At 42.0% G+C, this 22,530-nt stretch overlaps 1 protein-coding gene and 1 pseudogene across 5 annotated transcripts in view; one reads left to right on the top strand and one right to left on the bottom strand.

Annotated features, from left to right (window-relative positions):
* ZDHHC2 (zinc finger DHHC-type palmitoyltransferase 2) overlaps positions 1 to 9,009 on the bottom strand; it is a 71,981-nt gene extending 62,972 nt beyond the window's left edge. Inside the window, exon 1 of one of the 5 annotated variants that reach the window (XM_009243556.4) lies at positions 8,640 to 9,009. In XM_009243556.4, the coding sequence (XP_009241831.1) occupies positions 8,640 to 8,769 (130 nt within the window). In that variant the 5' untranslated portion in view covers positions 8,770 to 9,009. The remainder of the gene's footprint in view (positions 1 to 8,639) is intronic. The other 4 variants (XM_054561232.2, XM_054561231.2, XM_054561229.2 and 1 more) reach the window with 4 other exon arrangements.
* Positions 8,279 to 15,986, top strand: LOC103891281 (large ribosomal subunit protein uL6-like; annotated as a pseudogene).
* Positions 15,987 to 22,530: the final 6,544 nt, after the last annotated feature.

Raw genomic sequence — 22,530 nt, 5'->3', positions numbered from 1 at the left:
ACCTTGATTAAGAGAAAACTCGTCCCTGCCCCAAATCTTTTCCCATTCACTGACCTCTCTGGAGATGCCCTGGCTAATCACTAGTCATAGTTAAGTACATAAATCCCTGACTGCCTTTCTTCCTAAAACAGGTCACATGGAGTTGCCCATTTAGTAGTAAACTTGATCACAAGTTAGCCCCTGGAATTTGGAGCAAGCTTATGACTTTCAGTGTGAGACGCATAATTGAAATCTTTTTCATGCTCGCAGTTGGCCTCAGGTGTCTCTCATTACAGCTCCAGCTCAGCTGTTCTGGAATGGACTGTCTTTCCCACTAAAATACTTCCAACATGCTATGTACATTACAAACACAATTCCAAATCACACCGTTCCTCACATCCCTACAAATCTGGTGAAAAGCCATACTTCAATTCAGCTCTTTGAGAGGACTCATGGGATCCAAAGGGATGAGGGACGCAGTTCAGTCTGAATTTTAAGTCACCTTCCTCCATACATACCCTTCAAATATGATGCGAATCCATCCACATAATGCAGTAAACACAGAGATAGAATTTAATTTTATCTGTGCATGAGAAAACAGGTAATCATGACAAAGCCATTCTGGTTTCCCACATTTCACTGAATTATAATCACATAAAATTTTTGAAACTATACGAACTTATTTTTATAAGGATTATATCTTTTATAACATGATCGTGAAGATAGACAACTACCTAGAAACTATTTTATTATTTGGATATTTGGTTTTAAAAGAATTAGAGAAAAAGTTTTTTTTTTTTATTGTTTAGTGTATATTTTGCTGATGAACTCCTCTGCACCACTCTGTTCCTCTGGGGTGGGGCAGTGCTAGTGAATAAAAGTTCTAATTAATTTAAGTATGGCAGGAACGCTTAATTGTATACTTCACATGAGGAGAAACTTCAGGATACCAGGAAGAAATACTGGCAAAGAAATAAAACCCAGCCATCTATAAAAGCACTTACTCATTGGCATTTTTAAAATGTAATCCAATCAATAACATACCTAAAATGAACTACCATTAAGTATGCACTTTAGAGTAAAGTGCTAAGATGAGAAATGCAGCATATATTTTCACTTGTGAGTATCTCTCAAATAAAAATGGATTTTATAACACTTCAGGCAACTAATATTTATAACTGAATTTAAAAGTCATGGCCAGATAAAAAGTCAAATTAGGAAAAATGCTACATAAATGATATAAAGTGTGATATTATCATTTTGAAAGGAAAATTCTCAAGCAACACTTCAGGCAACTAATATTTATAACTGAATTTAAAAGTCATTGCCAGATAAAAAGTCAAATTAGGAAAAATGCTACATAAATGATATAAAGTGTGACATTATCATTTTGAAAGGAAAATTCTCAAGCAATCATGTCTGGTTTCTTTACAGCTATCCTATTCTTCTTAAGAAATCAGAGCATCCTACCCAGCGCCTCTTCCTCCTACCTCCTGCCTTGATAATTTCACCCTTTTCACTTTTGCCATTTGATTGAAACAACAATCAAGACAATTATAATAAAATTCCCTTAAAGGAATTAGGAAAAAACTTTCAACAGTTTTCTAATGGACTATTAAAAACCTCATTCAATTATTTTATGCTTTCATTATAAATTCTCTGTAGTATTTCTAAATGGTAATATGTAATAACAGAATTCCACATAATATTAAAACTGTCTTTCTAATCATCTTTAGAATGTTGTTTTCCCAACAGACAGCATTAAGAATCTATGCCATATTCTAATCTGTCATTCTGCAAGTCAGACAAGATAGAATTTCTGCACTCATCATGAACAGTGCTGGAATCTCAGGGGACCCATAAATACACCACTTCCTGGAGAAGAGAAGGCTGAGTGATGTGATACAACTGTCAAAACGCAGTGGTATAAATCCACAGTATAAATTATGAAATGTAAGTATAGTTCTATTTTTCTGAGAAGGAAAATCACAAATTCTCCATCAAGATAAAACATAAAAACAAACGAAACAAAAAAATCAATGAGGACCATTTCATGGAGAACCCCTCGCCCCCATATATACTCATCTATGGGATACATTTGTCTTTTTTTCCCCCGCTAGCACACTTCTCACCACGGTAACGAAAAAAGATCAAACACCTGAGCTCGCTGGACCATGCAGCCTGAGATGTGGGCGCAACCACCTCAGCCTTGCCAGCTGGACACTGCCCAGGCTGGAACACTGGACCCGCTGTTACCAGATTGGGGGAGCAGTGGTGGTTCCAGTGCTCTGTAGTGACCGGCTGCCAGGCAGCAGCTCTTTCCAAAGGCCGTTCCTCAGGTGCAACGTCAGCTCCACTTCACCCACCTGCCCTTGGTTTCTGTCCATTTCTAAGATAAGCTCTCCAGGCTCGCCGTGGATTCAGAGAGTTGCATTCGTGCCCAGTTTCACCCACCAGGTCACAGGCCCTGGGCAGAGTAAAAGTGGCCCGAGCATCGGGTAAGAAGTGAGGGAGCTAAAACACCTCCTACTTCATAGCAGAGGCAAACACTGCTGCTTATAATCTTACTCTGAGACTACGTCAACCACTAAATATATGTGGTAAGATCTGTAACATGACTTAAAATTCATTTCTACTTACGTGCTCCCCAAAAGCTCTTTTTACCTGCCTCATTGTTTATCCTTTTCCATTAGCCAGGCAGCCAACTCACATGTCTAGGAGAGACGTTTTGCTTTCCATTTCTGCTTTCCTACCAGTCTCCTGTGGAAATGGCATCCAGAAAGGTGGCAGCTCCTCTCCTCATGCCCAAGCCAGCTAGAAAGCTTTGGTTTTGGGTTTTTTCCCAGAGGCTGTTTATTTTCTTGGCTACTAGGAAAAGATCTCTATTAAGTTATCTTCTAAATCATTTCTGTGGCGGGAAATGCCTGGCAAGTAAATGCTTTTGAATGAACCCTACTCAAGCCCTCAAGAAGCTGCCTGCTTTCTAACCTCATGGAAACACACCTTCTCTAGAGACAATTAATTATCTTGATTTAAGAAACCATCCCGTCAGCTTCTGTTTAATTACTGGAAACATTCCTGCAAGTACCAATTTAATGGCATGGACAACATTCTCAGTAAGCAATTGCAAGCAAACTTTTCTATAATAAGCCTCAGTTTAAACTGAGGTTTGAACCCAGATCCTATCGTCTCACTTATTTGCATTATACAATTGAATAAGACTAAGTAGAAATCACGAGATTAATTCATTCAACATTTATTGCGCATTTGTACATGCTAAGACTGTGCTAACTGCCTTAAATGTTTCTCTCTAATAGGGTTTAGTAGCAAATAGTAATGCTGCATTGTCCAGTACATCAAAAGAAAAGGAAGTCTCTGACACACTAAATGGAACCAAAAAAGCATTAAGCAGAGTCTTTTCTCTTACTCCCCTTCCCGACTTGACCATTTATATTAAAGTAAAATGGCAGCACGGATCAAGAGTTTGGAACATATTATATTTTATACATTTGAATTTTCGATTTGAAGAAATGTTGAGTTTTTATCACCCTATTCACATAAATTCAAATCTTTAAAATATTCAACAATATCAAGAAAAGTCACAGAAGTAATATATTTTGAATCATATTGCCAACAACTAATAATTTCTTTTTTTTCTTTTTTATTTTTTTGAGACAGCTTCTCGCTCTGTCACCCAGGCTGAAGTGCAGTGGTGTGATCTCGGCTCACTGCAGCCTCTGCCTCCCCGGTTCAGGCAATTTCTTCTGCCTTAGCCTCCCAAGCAGCTGTGACTACAGGCACACACCACCATACCTGGCTAATATTTGTATTTTTTGGTAGAGATGGGGTTTCACTATGTTGGCCAGGCTGGTCTCAAACTCCTGACCTCAAGTGATCCTCTCACCTTGGCCTCCCAAAGTGCTGGGATTACAAGGGTGAGCCACCGTGCTGGCCAATAAGTAATCATTTCTAAGGTGATGTAGGCATTAAATGTTTTGCATGCATCAGTTTTCTATGGATGTGCCTTACATTCCACTTAAAACTATTTTAATATTTAAAATAGTTGGCAAAACCAAGTAATGGCAAAAACTGCAATTACTTTTGCATCAACCTAATAGAACATCTGTATTCCCAAGATCTATTGCCTGTTCTTTTTTGTAAAAAATGCTTTATTGTCCTACAGTTTTTAAAGTAATAGTTTAAGTATCAGGAATATCAAGATATTAATAATATAAAGCTACAGTTTAAATATCAATAACAAGAATACATTTCTTCTTCTGAGTAGCTCAAATTCATTTCACGGTGGAAAACAACTGAGAGCCCCAGCAGTCTCTATCCTTGAGCCTGCAGTGGCCTTGAATGAATGGTAGGTCATAACTCACAGAATCCAAGTAGGAGGCTTTATGTATCTTGTTCTTAGGGATGTTTGTTTTCTGGTTTGTTTAAAAGAATGAAAACATGGCTGCATATCTCTCAAACTGATCCCTAAGTATTATAATCACTGTGGAATATAATAGGCTGCGATCATTGCTGAAGGATGTTTAGTAATAAAGACAGCAAAACTACGAGTAAAACCTCAAGATTCTAGTGGTCTAACTTCCAACATACTCCAAAGTTCAGCAAACTATTGCCCAAGGGCCAAGGTTGGCTAAATACTTTTGTTGAATAAAAGCCACGCCCATTTGTTAAAGTATCTTCAGTGGCGGCTCTCTAAGACAGTAGAGTTGAGTGGTTGGAACAGAGACCACATGGCTTGCAAAGCCAAAAATATATACTATATAGCCCCAAACTACAAAGCCCTTTAAAACTCTGAAATTGTGTAAAGACTGTTGGCTTATTTTCAGAGCTCTGTCATCTCTTTGTAAACAATAATAAAGTTAAAAAGAGTTGCTGCATAACTTCAATGGGCTAAGAGATTTGGAGGGGGGGTTGCTGGGAAAAGGAGACATCTGGACATCTGCATCACAGTAGCTAAGGTCATAGTTGACACCTCTGGCTAGGTAACTCGGAGGAAGAACATTGAACTTGTGGCAACTCTGGAATTTAGTTTAACTCTTTCATTTAAACGTACAGGAGGGGTTAGCCTGGATGACCTTTAAGCTTTTCAAAATTCATAATTGTTTCAAATGATGTAACTAAAACCATAAGCAAATTCAGAACCACATGACGGTGCAACATCATAATAAATGTCCCATAGCACCTGCCTAAGGAGCAGGAAAGTAATATATTTAACAAAAATGGGAACTGAACTGGTTACACAAGGGTATGTGGAAGTTTCTTGTACTACTGAAACTTTTCGGTAAATTTGAAATAAAGAAAATGGTATGAAATAGTTAAAACAATTTAAACGTTAGCACTTAAAAGGGGAAACTTCAGTGAACCTTCTTCAACAAGCGAAGTTAACACAGCAGCAGCCACAAGGCATCTGTGAAACATACCTAAACCACATCGTGTGCTCACTGAATGCGGCATGCCTGAGGCTGCAGACCACCCTGACTCCCTCTCATAGTGCAGCCTAAAGTTCCCCTTACAAATGTTACCTCTGAGTTTATCTTACTTGATGGAAACCAACCTAATATCTAAGGAGAGCAAAGAGAGTTAAGACACAAAAGAAGCCAGGAGTGGAGAGAGGGACAGGAGGGACAGGAGGGACAGGGGAGAGGGAAAAGGAGTGGTAAGGGAAGGAAAGGTTGGAGGGGGAGGAATACGAATAGAAGAGCCTCGTTAACCAACAAACGAGATAAATATGGTCCAAATGATTAGAAGTATAACTGTGTTTTGTGATCTCTTCTTTGGCAGAATAGGAAGCTGACTTAACCAAAAATACTTGACTCTCACACAATATATGTACATCCCATATATTTTACATATACACATATTCCAAAAAGAGAGGTTATTTTTATAAAATACAAACACTAAGCAAAAATTATGCTAACTGAAAAAGTGCCTAGAGAGCCACATACATCCACGTTGTTAAATATAGAAACTAACTGTAATGAGAATCATTATCTCCAGTTTCCAAGGATACCAGGATAAGCACTACTCCTAAATTGCAGTTCATTCAGCAAAGGGCACAGAATAATTTATATTCAGGGTCATCCCTAGCTGAGAGCAGATGTGGAAGGAGGACCAGGGTCCTCCTTGTTTCTTCCATTCCATTTGCTACCTGACCCAGTTCCCAGCCCCCGACCCCCACACTCTGGTCCCAACCTTGGCCAATGTTTTATGGAAGAAATTTGGAAAATCTGCTTGTAAATGGCAACTTCCAAGAGAAAAAGAATCTTCAAAAGGCAGGGCAGTCTGAGATGTCATTAATGCTGGGGGTGGGGTGGGGGCTGGTATTTCCATTTGCTTTGTCTGTGAAAAGGAAAGGAGTCTGGTTTTGTGTGTCAGTCACACTAGTCGCCATCTTTCCCAGTGCCTATAAGGAAATTTCAACTTCCCACTCAACCAAGGCTATGCAAAGCTTGCCACTCATAAACTGCCATGGTCTCTAGAATCAAATTCAGCTTCAACTTGTTCTTCCTTCTTAGACTCTAGAATCTAGATCTTTCATAACAATTACTTTTTGTTTCTACAGCAATAAAAATATAAAAGCTACTTTCTGAAAACCTAGGAGATATTGCCTCTGAATCATTTATTTGTTTATTCAAGACCACTTACTGTTGCTTTCAATGTGGCAGGCATTGCGCCAGGCCAGGCAGACAGGCATTGCGCCAGGCAGACAGGCATTGCGCCAGGCAGGCAGGGACAAGAAGTGATAGGTGAGGTATCAATAACAGGCCACGCCACTTAGGCAGTTTAAAAAGAGGCATTCTTCCTCTTAGTCAAATCGTCACTTACTAAAATACTGACGTGGATTTTATGGATACCCTGGATTTGTCTTAAACTTACCGAAAGTACATATAAACATACGATTCAGATATAATAGCAATTTTCCATTTGGTTCCTTCCCCACCACCTGTCTACCCAATACAATAGTAAGACCTGCCATATAGCACCTCAGCTAGGAGCAGACATCCTTCTAACGGGCAGAAGAGCTCTCTCTGCCTTCAAATGCTTCCTCTAAATGGACATGAGACACTGTACCAAGATAAGCGTCTTAGCTTAATGTGATAATACAGGAGAAGAAGCTATTTTGATAATGAAGGCCTTCTAGGATGTCCCTTCTTTGCAGGTTATATTAATTGATATTGTTCACTGTTTTTAAGAGGACGAAGGAATGAAACACAACAAAGGTTCCCAACAGTTATGTAACATATACAGTCTATCTCAATAAGGCAAGCTATTTTAATAGTTAATACAAAATTTACTACACGTCCTTTCCTATATATTTTAGATGACCTGACGACTGCATACCTAAATGCAGCCTCATGATGATGCCTGTACAGCCTCATCTTTTCCTAACAACAGACTCAAGGTTTTTTTTGGACCATTACGCTTGTTTCTAAATCCCTTCAAGTAATAACAGCAAATTTTAAAACTATATGAAATAAAAGTCTCGGTTCTCTTAAAACTTACATCAGTGATTATTCTGATGAATTATTATGACACTTTCTCACAAGGGGCAACATTTTGAGGTAAGATGGCTTCAGACAAGATTTTACGTCTGAATCTTGAGGCTTTGAAAATGCTGAGGTTGTGAAGGCTCAATATAATAGGCCACTATTTAATCTTTTCCCTTGTCCCACCCAAAGCTAGCGCTTGGTAGGGCAAAAACAGACACTTTGTTAGGTGGAGCACCAAACACAGATAGCATTCACAAGCCACTGGCAGGTCATTTTCTGTTTTAACATCTTTTTCTGATAACCCAGATCAGTTTTCATAAAACCCCTGAAGGTAGAAACCAGCTTACATGAAGCGACATCATTGTACTCCCTACTTGTGCACAATAATCAACTTTTTAAAAATTTTTAATCTTCAGCATTAAAAGTATCCTACCCATCAATTCCGGAACCTAGAACTCGGACTGGAGCCACTTCGCTCTCTGGATGTAAAAACCTCAGACGATCACCTCTTTTTTTCTCTCCCTACTGTTCAAACACCTAAATTATGGTTTAGTGTGTTGCACACGTCCTCAAAAATACTTTCTAGTAGCTCACCTCCTCCACATCCTTTTTAACTAGAAAAGTGTCCAACTGGCAATCCTCAAATCATAAAGGCAGCAAAAACGCCCCTGAGCGCTGTCACAAATTTTTAACGAGTGGTTTGACGCCAACCAGCAAGGGATCCAGATCCGCCGCCAAGGCCAGCACCCCCGCGCGGGTCTCGCGCAGCTCGGGGCCGGGCCCAGCTCAACCCTTCAGCCCCCGGCGCACCTCGCCGGCCTCGGCCTCCCCTCTCCACAGCGGTCCCTGGGACCGTCCGCCCCTCTAGGGGGTGTGGCCGGGGCGGCGGCTGTGAGCGGAAGGCGGCGGGAGGCTCGGCGGCGAGTGCGGGGCGGAGGCGACACCGTAACCCGAGAGTTGGGAGGGGAGGGCGAGGGGCGTGCGCATGGAAGAAGCTGCCCCGAGGCTGCTTTCGGCGGCGGAGCCGGCGGGACGCGGCAGGTTGGCAGCGCCCGGGGCGCATCCGGGGGGCGAGAGCGGAGGCGCGGCTGAGCGTCCCGGGACAGTCGGGGTGGGCTGCGCTGGGGGCGCCGCGGCGGGGGGCGCACTCACCTATGCACAGCTGGATGGCGTAGGCGTAGTAGGACCAGCCGAGCAGGAGGGTGATGAACACCACCGGGATCCAGTACAGCACCCGCCGGCACCGCCGCCTGGCGCTGCTGCCCGGGCCCGAGGGCGCCATCTTCCAGCCGCATCCACCTGCGCAGCTCCGCCGCCGCCCGCGGGCCTGGCTCCGGGGCGGGCTGGGCGCGCCCGGCACCCCTGGCTGGACGGGCTCCTGGGCGGCGGCGGGGTGCCCTGCGGCCACTGCCGCCGCCGTGGCGCTAACTTCCCATCCCGCAGCCCCGAGCCGGCGCGGCGGACTCCCGGCTCCTCAGCCCGGCGGAGGCGGAGGCGGTGGCTGTGAGCGGAGGACGAGGAGTCGGAGGGGGGCGGTGAGGCGGCGGCGTCGGGAGGCTGCGCTCCGCCCCCGCCGTTCCCCGCCGCCCGGCCGCCTCCCCTGGCGTGGCCGGCTGCGCCCTCGGGCGGGCTCTGCGGGGATGCGGGGCCCTCGCTCGGGCCACCTCGGGGGCTCCCACCGTGGCCCCGCCGCCTCCGGCTCGGCCTCTGGATTCCGGGGAGGCGGGGGCTGCTCGGCGCTGGCGGCCCCTCCCTAGGCGCTCGGCACCCGGGGCAGTTGGGTCGCGAGCGCTGCCGCGCTTGGCGCAGGGCGGGGGTCGGAGGCGAGGCCGGCAGAGCGGCTGCTGCGCGCGGGACTCCGCGCCTGCCGCGACCCAGGCGCCCTGAGAAAGTCTGCAACACCGAGGCCCGCAGCCCGCGTGGAACCCTCGCGCTTCAACTTGTGGGTCCCTGGGAGCCCGCGGGGGCCGCGAGGAGCCTCGCTTTACTACTCGGGGTTTGGGGGGAAGCAGAAATGCACAGCGAAAAGGGGGTGCCGAGTCGGCGTCTGGCATGGGAGGGGCTGTGGAGAGCGAGGAAGAGGCATTTTTGGTTGTGAATCCAGGCACCTCTGGAGTTAGAAACACAAGTTCTTTGCTCTGAGAATGTTGATGCTTTGGATAAATGATTGAGTGATTGTGACAGGGGCCGTTCCCACTGTCCCCTCCCTCGAGTACGGTGGTTCCTTCCACCAACTATTTATTCTTTTCCTCAACCCGCTCCTCACTACGGTGTTTACTTTCGTGGTGGCAATTCCAAACTTAGATAGCTGATTCCAAAGCGGTTCCCAAAAAACACCGTAAGGGAACCTAAAGGTAGTCAGCCCAAACCTCCGATTTTATGATTCACGAAATGGAAAATAGACAAATGCCTCCTTTGCTTTTCCTTCATCTGATTATGAACGCACCTGATCCACAGGGAAACACTTCAATCAATGAGTGTGTGTAAATTATGTGCATCACTACTATACATAATAGGCACAATTTTTCTTAACATTAGTGAATATGTGTATTTACACCACACAGCAACCATAGTGAATGAAATTACTTCTTATTCATGTGTAGAAGTAAAAAAAAAAAAATACTGATTTACATGAATTCCGTCAAAGAAATTTAGCTTTGGTGTCTGCGATTATCTTTCTGTGACTGGATTACACAACAAGCTAATCTCTCCCGAAATAGCTACTACGTTACACACACACCCTCCCCCCTACATGTCTTTCCATTTCTCTTCAAAAATGCATAGAAAATGTCAGTCAAGTTTCTGTGGGACTTTAAATAATTGAAAGGAGAGACATATTGTGTCCCAGTGAAAAACTTGATTTTGCTGTAGCATTTTATATTCTCTGTGGATATTCTGTATATTAATGTAAACATATAACTTCTCTGGATTCCTTAATGTTTTCCATGGATATTAATCCTGTGTTCTCCCCCAATCAGAAGAGAGTAAAAAACAGGAATTAAAAGTTCCTCCTGGGACTGAAATCCTCTCACAAAGAGAAGCAAATCAGTGATTGAAGGTCAATAGAGACCATCAAGGAATGAAAAGGAAGGGATCGGATTTTCCATACGGGAAACAGTGGAGAAAGTGCAAATAGTGCCTCTGTAGATCCTGGATGCCACAATGCCCTGTGCTCTTTCTCTTCTCACAGTCTTACAGGGTCTTGAAGTCGGAAATGGAATGGCATTCTGCCCAGTTTTCACATCATCTACCCTTTTGGAAAAGTATGCAGGTGTCATATCTTTGAAGGAGCTACCTTTTTATTACTCATCTAAGATGTTGTTTAATTGTTCCTATTTATAATAAATATTTGTGAAATATTTTCAACTTTTTTTTGTTATTGCCATTTTAAGGATACTACTATTACTGGATTTTTCAAGTTGTCTTATCTTAAATACAAAAAAAGTCTGGAGTAGGAAGAAGCATCTCCGCAGCCACAAGATAACAGGATTGATCTCTGCGTAGTCTCTAATTAGGCATAAGCAGCACGCACAAATGTAAGCTTTGGTGAGTAGTCAATCTCTAGATACTAGTCTTTGATGAGAGCGGAAGGAGAACTTTTATTTTGAGGTATAGAGAGCCTTTGATTTATTTTCTTTTTCTTTAGGACTGTACATCAACAGAAAAAATAATTTGAAGGCCATAGACAATTAAGAAACTTCACTAGAGACTTACTGTTTAGAAATACAGAAGATTCAACTCACGAATTTTAATTTAGATGTTCAATAAGCATAAGAAATTGTAGGTTTCATGTATAACTGTGATTAAACTGATATGACCATTTATGAAAAAGAAAGCCAGCCACAGCAAAGGAGGAAGAAGGCAGCGCTAAGGAAGAGAAGAGGTGAGCGGACAGCCAGGCAAGAAGGAGGGTGAGGGGAGTGACTGAGAAAGGGAGAAAGGCTCCCTTGCTGGATTTACCCAGTCCCTAACGACCATGACTCCAACCTCGCTAGGCCTCTGCCTTGTATGCTCCTTGCACTCAGCGGTCTAGCAACGTCATTCACCTCTCAAACTTTCACAACTCTTATTTTCAGATCCTGCCCCATGAAGGAATCTTTTTTTTTTTTTTTTTTTTTTTTGAGACAGAGTCTCGCGCTGTCGCCGGGGCTGGAGTGCAATGGTGCCATTTTGGCTCACTGCAACCTCCGCCTCCCGGGTTCAAGCGATTCTCCTGCCTCAGCCTCCCAAGTAGCTGGGATTACAGGTGCCCGCCACCATGCCCGGCTAATTTTTTGTATTTCTGGTAGAGACAGGTTTTCACTATGTTGGCCGAACTGGTCTCAAATTCCTGACCTCGTGATCCGCCTCCCAAAGTGTTGGAATTACAGGCGTGAGCCACCGCGCCCAGCCCAGGAACCTTAAACGTTCCTCCTCTCCCTCCAGCCCAGTCCCCAAAATTCTTGAGTTCCCAAACCTCAAGTCTACCGTACTTTCATGATTAATACTGCTAATCTTCCTTCTGCTTCCAGATCCAGATTAACATTTTAACATAGTCCCTTGCATAGTACCAATCAAACAGCATGCTAGCCAAACCCAGGAAGGCATGGATACACCCGCTGCTAGAGGGCACAGATACCCTATAATGTTGCCTATGCCAACCTCATCTCAAGCTTTTCAGCCAAACCACCTACCAGAAACTTTATTAGGACACTTGCTTGATATTTACTCCTTCCTTTTGGAAGGGTTCTTAGAGGGCAACATTGCAACAAGATATGAGGTCAGTCCTATTAGTCTCATGTATATGAGACGTTGATTGTCTTGATTTTGCTAAGAGGGTATGATACTTCACAAATATTACAAGGAGTTCTAAATCTTAGAAGGATTGGAAGCGATGAAGCTGAGGTCTGGATCTATCTTATTTATTCATGGTTCTTCCATCCTTGTTAGAGTGGTCTGCATGAATACTGATGGATTGTCTTTCATTATTTTCTCAAACTTAATTTTATCACTCTTTTGGGGGAGAAGAGCTCTTTAGAAGGCAGCAATCCATGGCATCAGTGACTCCAGTGTCAGTGGCCATGTTGGTAATAGCGGTCAAAGCATTCTCTATGGGAGAAGAATAGCATGCCTAAACCACTTTTTGTTTCTGGAGATACATAAAAGAAAAGGAATCGTGCTTAGGGAATGTAGGAATGAAGTAATGCTTACATATGTTTTGGCTCTCAGAGATTTATGTTTGCAATTCTGCTGTAATTATATTGGATAAAATGGGAGATAATTTCAAAAGCCTAAGGATGTCTCTGTATACAGTTGATTGGGTTGAAACACTGGGAAAATGTAAAGTGGAGCAAACTCTCCCTGGCAAACCTGCCTTTCAGGTACACTAGGGCTTCCATGGTAGCATTAATGTGTCCTGACACTAGATGGCAGGCACACACCAAGGAGTGCAGCACTCTTCACCTTTTCTCCATAGATTTACTAGTTATCAACCCTTAGCTTAACCAAGGCAATTATAAATATGAATTATAACTTCATGAACAATTATATATCATTGTAACTAATTATAATTATGTTATAATTGGCCAGGCATGGTGGCTTATGCCTGTAATCCCAGCACTTTGGGAGGGCAAGGCGGGCAGATCACCTGAGGTCAGGAGTTTGAGAGCTGCCTGGCCAACATGGCAAAACCCCATCTCTACTAAAAATACAAAAAATTAGCTGGGCGTGGTGGCGGGTGCCTGTAATCTCAGCTACTTGGAAGGCTGAGGCAGGAGAACTGCTTGAACCTGGGAGGTGGAGGCTGCAGTGAGCCAAGATCACGCCCAATGCACTCCAGCCTGGTCAATAAGAGCAAAACTCCTTCTCAAAACAACAAAAAGTTATGTTATAATTATACAGTTTTTATATTATAATTTAATGGCTAACGATTAATAAAAATGACAACCCTATTCAAAAAATTTAAAAGACTTAAAGCATTTTTCTATATAGCAAATCATTCTGATTCTGTGTGCACTTCTTTAGAATTTGCACTAAGGTCAATCTCTTTGAAAATAAAATAGGAAATTTTCATTGAAATAATATTTTTGCTTACACTGATTCCCTTCTTTGCCCCTAAATGGGGAGGGGCACTGTTTATGAACCCAAAAGGTGAGCAGACATGTCCTTCCAGTGGACTTTCACAGCTATACTATGGATCTCTAAGGGGTGATACAATGGCCCAAGTTCAACTGGAGATTATTAGAAGTGGCCATTGTGGAGTTGAGAGCTGAACAGCCAGCAGAGAGTGACCAAGGGCAGCAGAATTCTGCAGTGTAGTGGCAAGTGTCCAGGGATGTCAAGAGCAGCAACAGCATCCTAGGTTGACTGTTCTTCGTGGCAAGATCTTGGCCATGCACCAGCTTCCTTTGTTCCAGCTCAAGCTTGATTCTCCAGGCTTCCTTTTGATTTTGGAGGAGAGCCTATATAACTGCAAAACATTTTTTATGTAAGTCAACTAGAGTTGACTTGTGTTTACAACCAAGAACTCTGACTGGCACGTAGTTTTAATTTCATTCTGCATCTCATTGCTTAAAGAGTCAGTTTCAACTCACGGAGACCAAGGCACCATGAGAAATAAGGATACAGGAATTTGGGGGTGAAGAAGCTTACTTTGTGCCATTCAAATCACACTCTCTTGACCTGCATTGTCCAGCAAGTACCCACTAGCAACATTTGTTGCCACTATTAAATTTGTTAAAATTAACATGAAATGAAATTGGAAATTCTTAGTTGCAATAGTCACATTTCAAATGCTCAATAGCCACATGTGGCTAGTGGCTACTGCATTGGAAGCTGCAGATCTAGAACATTGCATCATTGAAGAAAGTTCTGTTGGACAGAACTGGTTAGACATTTTGTCTTGTCTGAATATTCATAAGGCTTTATTTTTGTAAATGTAAGAAACAAAAAAGTCCCCTATGTAATAATCCCTTCACTGTTTTATAGAAACAAAAATGAGAGGTAACAGGAAGTTGAAAACAATTTTACATTTTGGTACTAGGAGATTTCTTCCTTTGAAGAGGAATCTAAAGAGTAAAGAACCACCTTTTCGTTGTGTCTACTGTGAGAATGAAGACCATTCTCTGCAACCAGACTGTCCATATTCCAGAAAATGTAGATATCACTTTGAAGGGACACTCAGTAATTGCGAAAGGCCCTAGAGGAACCCTGTGGATGGACTTCAATCACATCAATGTAGACCTCAGTCTCCTTGGAAAGAAAAAAAAACGAGGCTCTGGGATTGACAAAAAATAGTGGGGAAACAGAAAGGAACCGGCTGCCAGGACATGGTCAAGGATGTTGTGCTGGGCTTCCGCTGCAAGATGAGCTCTGTGTGTACTCACTTCTCCATCAATGTCGTTATCCAGAAGAATAGGTCTCTGCTTGAGTTCCGAAATTTCCTGGGTGAAAAATAAATCTACAGGGTTTGGAGGAGGCCAGGTGTTGCTTGTTCAGTATCTCAAGCCCAGAAAGATGAATTAACCCTTGAAGGAAATGACATTGATCTTGTTGCAAATTCAGCTGCTTTGATTCAGCCAGCCACGACAATTAAATAAAAACAAGGATATCAGAAAATGTGTGGATGGTATTTATGTCTCTGAAAAAGGAACAGTTAAGCAGGCTGCTGAATAAGACCTAAGAGTAGTCCAGCTACAGAAACAAGATGCCGGATGATTCCTAAGACCTATTTGTGATATTTAAATGATGCAATAAAAGACCTATTGATTTGGGGGAAAAAAGAAGAGTAAGGTGCCAGTTGGATCATAGAAAAAACACTGTACATCAATTTCTTCAACCCAAGGCTTATATGTGTAAATGTAAAAAACAAAAAATCCCCTATGTAATAATCCCTTCACTGTTTTATAGAAACAAAAATGAGAAGTAACAGGAAGTTGAAAACAATTTTACGTTTTTGGTACTAGGAGATTTCTTCCTTTGAAGATGAATCTAAAGAGTAAAGAACCACCTTTTCGTTGTGTCTACTGAGAATGAAGACCATTGTCTGCAACCAGACTGTCCATACTCCAGAAAATGTAGATATCTACATGATTACTTTAAAGTGTATGCACGGAGAAACTTAGAATGTTATGTCCAAATTCCTTTACATAAAGCTAAATATTAGATTTAGATTTTAAACCAACAGTGCTTGAAGATATAGCTTTATTCCTGGATAACTCCAGCCTTGAAACACAGAATGGTCTCTTTATCCAGTGGCCGTAAGACCCTTTCTGTTCTGTTGGAAGAGCAGGTAATCACTGGGGGCACCTGAGGAATAACTGGTTATATTCAGTTCTGTCTCTGTCAGATTGCAGGCTAGATTAATCATGTCGGGTTTTCTGTACAGCAGATATGAGTGGAGGTGAAGTCAACGTGTCTTGCCTAGTGGTCTGTGGAAACCCACATTGGCTCTGGTTCAAGACACGCTCCCCTGGAGGAGGAAAACGAAAGAAAGAAAGAAAAGAAAATACATCAGGTAAGTTTTAATATTTAATTTTAATAAGTATGTCCAAGTATTGTCAAAGACTTTAAATGTAAGTTGGACATCAAGTTTACACTGCAATTTATAACTGTACAAGGAAAAAAGTCTAACCAGAGTTTTCTCTGGCCTTCAAAAAGAGCAGGCAAAATAAAGAATAAATATTTAATGATGACATTTAACAAAAAAGGCATGTTGGCTTCAGATTTGTAGGAGAAAAATTTTTATCATCAGCGATTCTTCCATCAACTAGAATTTATCCAGTGTAATTACGTCCTATAGCTCAAAGACTTTGAATTATTATTTTCAAGTGATACTCAGGCACTGTGTATTCTGAATTTCTTTGGATTATTTCCATGGTTGATAAAACCTTTCTCTATTTGCTCATATTTCAGTCTTTTAGGTAATGGGTCATGTTATATGAAATGCTAGGTTGGTAGTGGAATATCAATAGCCTTTATATCTGGAGTACGAGACAGGTTATGCTTTTGTTTTTCAGACATTCAGTATAGATGTTGAGGGTTCTGAATCCAAATGATTAGAGATTTTGGATTTTATGTTTTAAGCCAAATAAGAGGTTTCGGTAATACATTTTTATTCTTTTAAGCTTTCTCTTGAATTCAATAAAATGTTAAAGATGACATTTTTTAACTTTCAGGAATCATAAAAGATTTGACAACTTGGCATAATCACTTTGTGAATTGTTGAAAGAATATGTTGATTTAATTATGATGTAGAAATTACACGGTTCTAAAATTTTTTTTAATGATGAGAAAAGGTAAATTGGACTATGTATATGATGTGATACATATATACATGTGTGTGTTTCCAACAGTGACAATAGTGCTCTATTCCTAATTATATACATTTATAATTACTCTTTAATGAGCAGCATTTTGGAATATGAATACACCAGCCTGAATGCAAATTCCAAGGACTGAAACTAAAGTTAAAACATCAGTATTCCACTGTTTGGTGAAATACAGTAAGCACTGCAATTAATTATATACTGCAGCCAACACTGGAATAAAATCTCTAGCTCAGCTACAGTTATTAATTCATTTTCTTTATAAAGAGGTCAGTTATAACTGTTTTCATTATAAAACAGCTAAAGTATCTGATATGTTTGCAAAATTTAAGAATCATGACCCTATTGAGGCTGCTTAAATATGACTAGAAATTTTTCAAAATTTTGTAGTGTATTATTTAACAAATATTTACTAATTGCCTGCCATGTGCCCAGATATTGGTGATATTCAAATTTAAAAATTTAGGCCAGGTGTGGTAGCTCACACCTGTAATCCCAACACTTTGGGAGGCCGAGGCAGGCAGATCACGAGGTCAGGAGTTCGAGACCATCCTAACCAACACGGTGAAACCCTGTCTCTACTAAAAATACAAAAAATTAGCTGGGCCTGGTGGCGGGCGCCTATAATTCCAGCTACTCGGGAGGCTGAGGCAGGAGACTCACTTGAACTCAGGAGGCGGAGGTTGCAGTGAGCCAAGATCGCGCCATTGCACTCCAGCCTGGGCAACAAGAGTGAAACTCCGTCTCACACACACACACACGTACGCACACACACACACACAATAAATAAATAAATAAAAATTTAGTCTTTAGCTTCAAGGAGCTTCTGGGCTAGTGAGGAGATCAATGTGCAAACATTTTCTATAATAAGATAAATAACAAGTACATTGGCAGCAAAGGAGAAGTGACTCAATGTGCCTGGAATAGTCAGGAAAGCCTTGAGAGAAAAGGAGAATTTGTGCTAAAGCTTAAAAAACATGTAGGAGTTTGCATCATGGAGAAAGGAAGGGATGATTCCCTTGTGCAGGGAATGCCTTCTCTTCAGGAGAGGCCCATTTTGAGAACTAGAAGAAAATATCACACGAGGGATTTCAATGGGAGGAATTTAAAACAGGAAATGAAATTCAAAGATGTTAGAACAGTAGAATGAACAATTAGGATGAGGGGAAACAAACACAAAGATTACCAATTGTAGAAAGTCACTACCACCTCTGGGGCTGGAAGGACAAAGGGAAGGTGTTGTTACTGCAGCCCAAGATGAATGATGGGTCACCTGGTAGTTGTTGGGGACCGTGGAGGTGATTTAGCCACTACTAGAGACATAGCCTGAGACACAGAGAGAGAGAGAGAGAGTGAGAAGAGAGAGAGAGAATGAGAAGAGAGAAAGAGGAGAGAGAGAGAGAGAACGCAAATTTACCTGAAAGCCAGGTGGTATGAGAGCATGGGAAATGTAGTTTGCAGGGGTCAGTGCCCTGTATATAAAGTGAAGCAAAAGAAAAACAATCTAAGACCAAACAGGCAACTGACTAGAACAAGCGAGCTTAGATACCCCCACCTGGAACACCAGCACTTTGGCTTTGGGAGGCCGAGGCAGGCAGATCACTTGAGGTCAGGAATTTGAGACCAGCCTGGCCAACATGGTGAAACCCCGTCTCCACCAAAAATACAAAAATTAGCCAGGCGTGGTGGCGGGCGCTGTTAGTCCAGCTACTCAGGAGGCTGAAGGATGAGAATTGCTTGAACCTGGGAGGTGGAGGTTGCAGTGAGCCACTCCACTCTGAGCACTCCACTCTGAGACAGAGGGAGACTCTGTCTTGATAGGAAAAAAAAAAAAAAAGAATAGAAAAACATGAACTCTTGGACTGGGACAATGGCAAGAGGAATGGAGAGGAAGAAACAGATTCTAGTTAAGACCCAGAGACCAGCTAGCTAACAGATGTGAAAGACAGGAAGGAGCAGGTGTTCTAGATTTTGGAAAGGAAAAATCTGCAGAAAGGAAATCCAGAGGAAAGGCTTTCAAGGTAAATGGGCCCATCACACTCCATGGGGCTCACCGTCAACTAAGGAAGAAAAAGGTCTTTGGCCACCACGTCTACTATTAACTACAACCTTCACGAGACTGTGACCTCCAAGTGAGATGCAGAAAAGAGACACAGAGTTGTGAAGTAGGAATGGTTATTTCTGCTTCAGCGGAGTCTACATATGCCCATCCCATTTGGGTGTTAACTGAGGTAACATCTGAAGTTTTCTTTGCGGGTTTTATCCTTCCATCATTCCTTCAAGCGTTTAACAATAACTCTTTCGTTTGGCTCCGGTTTGCTTAGCTCTGCAGCTACTCAGAGTGTGTTAGGGCTGCAGCTTTGAAAAATTATTTCATTGTGTGCACCCTTTCTCATGCTACAGATGAGAAAACAGGAGCATGAAGAAATTAGACGAGTTGCCCAAGGTGACACTGCTATGTGGACAAGCCAGGAACCCGGGTCTCCTGACGCTCAGCCTGCTGTTCCTCCCACATCACCACGAGCACAAGAGGATCAGCTTGTTTTCTCTTAGACTCCAAGCGTGGCAAGCTTAATCGAAGAAGCTAAGCCCAGGAATTTAAAATTCACAGGGGGAACCAAGTAAAATGTCATGGTTAGGTTTTCTTAAAAGAATATTAAGTATACCCAGGATAGTTGATATTCTTGGATAAAAGATCTAACCTAGAAAAAGCAGAAGAATCACTGAGGGGCAACAATGCTATGGCATTGGGGGCATGACAGTTATTCATTGTGTGGGACTGTCCTGAGCACTGCAGGCCATTCAGCATGTCTGGTTCCTTTGCACAACTAAATACAGGGCCACCCCTTCCTAGGCAGTATGACAAACAAAACCATCCTCCTACTGGGTGGGGATTGGGGGTGGGAGAGGGTTTGGAAAGAGTACCGGCTTCGAGACAACCACTGATAGACTAAAAAAATGGTACAGAAGTTCCATCTTAAATAGGCAATGGTGGGTGGGGTTATTTTTACCATCATGTTCTCTCACACAGAAAAAGAATACTTTCATGTCAACTATATAATGAAACAGTCTCATTCGGAAGAACATTAAATTTGTTTCCAGAGACGGTGAAGAGAAGATAAAGTTTTATCATGTTTGCACGGCAGAGGAATAGTCATATTTCAGGCTAGATATTGAGAAATATAACTGAAATACCAGTGTAAGAGTCTGATTTTCCTCGGAGGGTTGCAACGGAAACATCTGCGTTTGAATTATACTTCTATCACCTGCTAGCTGTTTGATCTTAAGCAAGTTACTTAAATTTTCCAGCATTTCCTGAGACATTTCTTATTTCCTAAACAAGAACACAGGGAAAGTAACATGTGAAAGTCCTTTAACAGGTCCATCCATTCATCCATTCAACACATTTGGATGACTTCCTGTGTTCTAGGTATTGTGCTAGGTGATGGTTATATGATGTGCAAAAAAATAAGCCCAACCAAACCAAAAACAAGGAGCTTGCCTTCGTGAAGTTCATAGTACGGATAAAGAAAATGTCTGCTCCTACACCTCTTATTTGAATGGGGATAATTTTATCAGGAGGTCCACTGGTGTGAGTGTCATTGAAAATGTCCTGCTGGTTTGTACACTGTCTCTGCTTAAATAACACTTGCTATGAAATGTGTATTAGGTTGGTGCAAAAGTAATTGTGGTTTTTGCCATTACTTTTAAAGTGGTGGCACATGCCTGTAATCCCAGTACTTTTATTTTTTATTTTTGTTTTATTATTATTATTTTTTTGAGATGAAGTCTTGCTCTGTCGCTGAGGCTAGAGTGCAGTGGCGAGATCTCAGCCCACTGCAACCTCCACTTCCTGGGTTCCAGCGATTCTCCTGCATCAGCCTCCCGAGTAGCTGGGATTACAGGCATGTGCCACCACGACTGGCTAATTTTTGTATTTTTCAGAGAGACAGAGTTTCACCATCTTGGCCAGGCTGGTCTTGAACTGTTGACCTCATGATCCACCCGCCTCAGCCTCCCAAAGTGCTGGGACTACAGGCGTGAGCCACCATGCCCGGCCCATCCCAGTACTTTTAATGGCAAAAACCATGATTACTTTTGCACCAACCTAATATATCCAGATATAAGAGTCAGTTTGAAATGCCATGACCTAAACCACAGGCAGTCTGTTTGTGTCTCAAAGCTCAATTATCCATAATTAGTGGGTTACCTGGACATGTTTCTGTGAATGCTTTGATGCCAAAATATATATTCCTCAAATATTGCTGATGTAAATTTTTAGTATAAAGATACAGACTGTAAGTAAGAGCCTTGGAATCTTCTCATCAAAGCAGCACATGCTCCAGCTCCATAACACGGTCCCTTTATTGGATATTTGCATTTGCGCCTCTAGATGCCTTCTCCACCCTTCTCTGTGTTATGGAAGGCTCACCCTTTAAGATCTAGGGCTCCTTTGTGTCTGGATTTTGGTTGGTTCAACCAGTGGGAGGTAGGCAGTGGATCAGAGGCAAGACAAGAGTATGAGGATGTTCGTTCCACCTCCCCCAGCCTGACACTGAAGATCACAGCTTCTGTGGGACACAGTACCTGTCTCTCCTTGTCCCTCAGGCCTGGGATGGGGGTGAGCACCTAACTTCCAAGGGTGCTCAACCACACTCTGTCAGTTTCTTTTAATTAAATTCTTCTCAGTTACCAAGTTTGAGTGCATCATCTCTTCCCTTACTAATATAACACCCCCACAGCCTGTCAATCTCAGTACCGTCTATTTTTGCTGAATAGAAAAAAAAAACCCATAAAAAATAACATAAGAAAAAAAACATAAAAGTTGGCCAGGCGTGGTGGCTCACGCCTGTAATCCTAGCACTTTGGGAGGCTGAGGCAGGCAGATCACTTAAGGTCAGCAGTTCCAGACCAGCCTGGCCAACAAGGCGAAACCCAGTCTGTACTAAAAATATAAAAATTAGCCGGGTGTGGTGGGAGGCACCTGTAGTCCCAGCTACTCAGGAGGCTGAGGCAGGAGAATCACTTGAACCCAGGAGATGGAGGCTGCAGTGAGCCGAGATCACACCACTGTACTCCAGCCTGGAGACAGAGCAAGACTCTGTCTAAAAAAAAAAAAAAAAATCCTACTAAATTCCTTATTTAGAAAGTCAATATTATCTTTAATTATCTTTTAAAATAAAAAATAACAAAAATATATATAGCAGAACAATATATCACAGTTATAGAGCAGAAATTCTGAAAACAGAGAAAGATAAAAACTTCCCATGATTTTACCAATTAGCACAACCATTGTTATTTTAGCTTGTTTCCATCTGGTCTCTTTTTGTGTGTTTTCTTTTTAGAGTTGAAATGATAGCCTACATACAATTTTGTGTTCTCATAAATATTTCATTACAAACATTTTCTTCATGCTGCCATACAGGCTTCAGAATTATTTTATTAAAAAAAAGTTTTTTGAGACAGGCTCTTGGTCTGTTGTCCAGGCTGCAGTGCACTGGCAAGATCATAGCTCACTGCAGCCTCCAACTCCTGGGCTCAAGTGATCCTCCTGCCTCAGCCTCCCAAAGTGCTGGGATTACTACCATGCCCAGTCTAGAATGATTTTAAATATTTGCACAGTGTTCTATTCTGTAGAAGTACTATAATTCATTAAACCATTCCCTTCTTGTTAATTATTAGGTGTTTTCTAATTTTTCACTGGCATAACATACCATAAATAACTTGGCTCATCTAAC

This window comes from Pongo abelii, chromosome 7 (genome assembly GCF_028885655.2).
Source record: "Pongo abelii isolate AG06213 chromosome 7, NHGRI_mPonAbe1-v2.0_pri, whole genome shotgun sequence".
Lineage (NCBI taxonomy): Eukaryota > Metazoa > Chordata > Mammalia > Primates > Hominidae > Pongo > Pongo abelii.
Note: the sequence above shows the minus strand (reverse complement) of the source record. Positions and strands in the feature narration are given on the sequence as shown.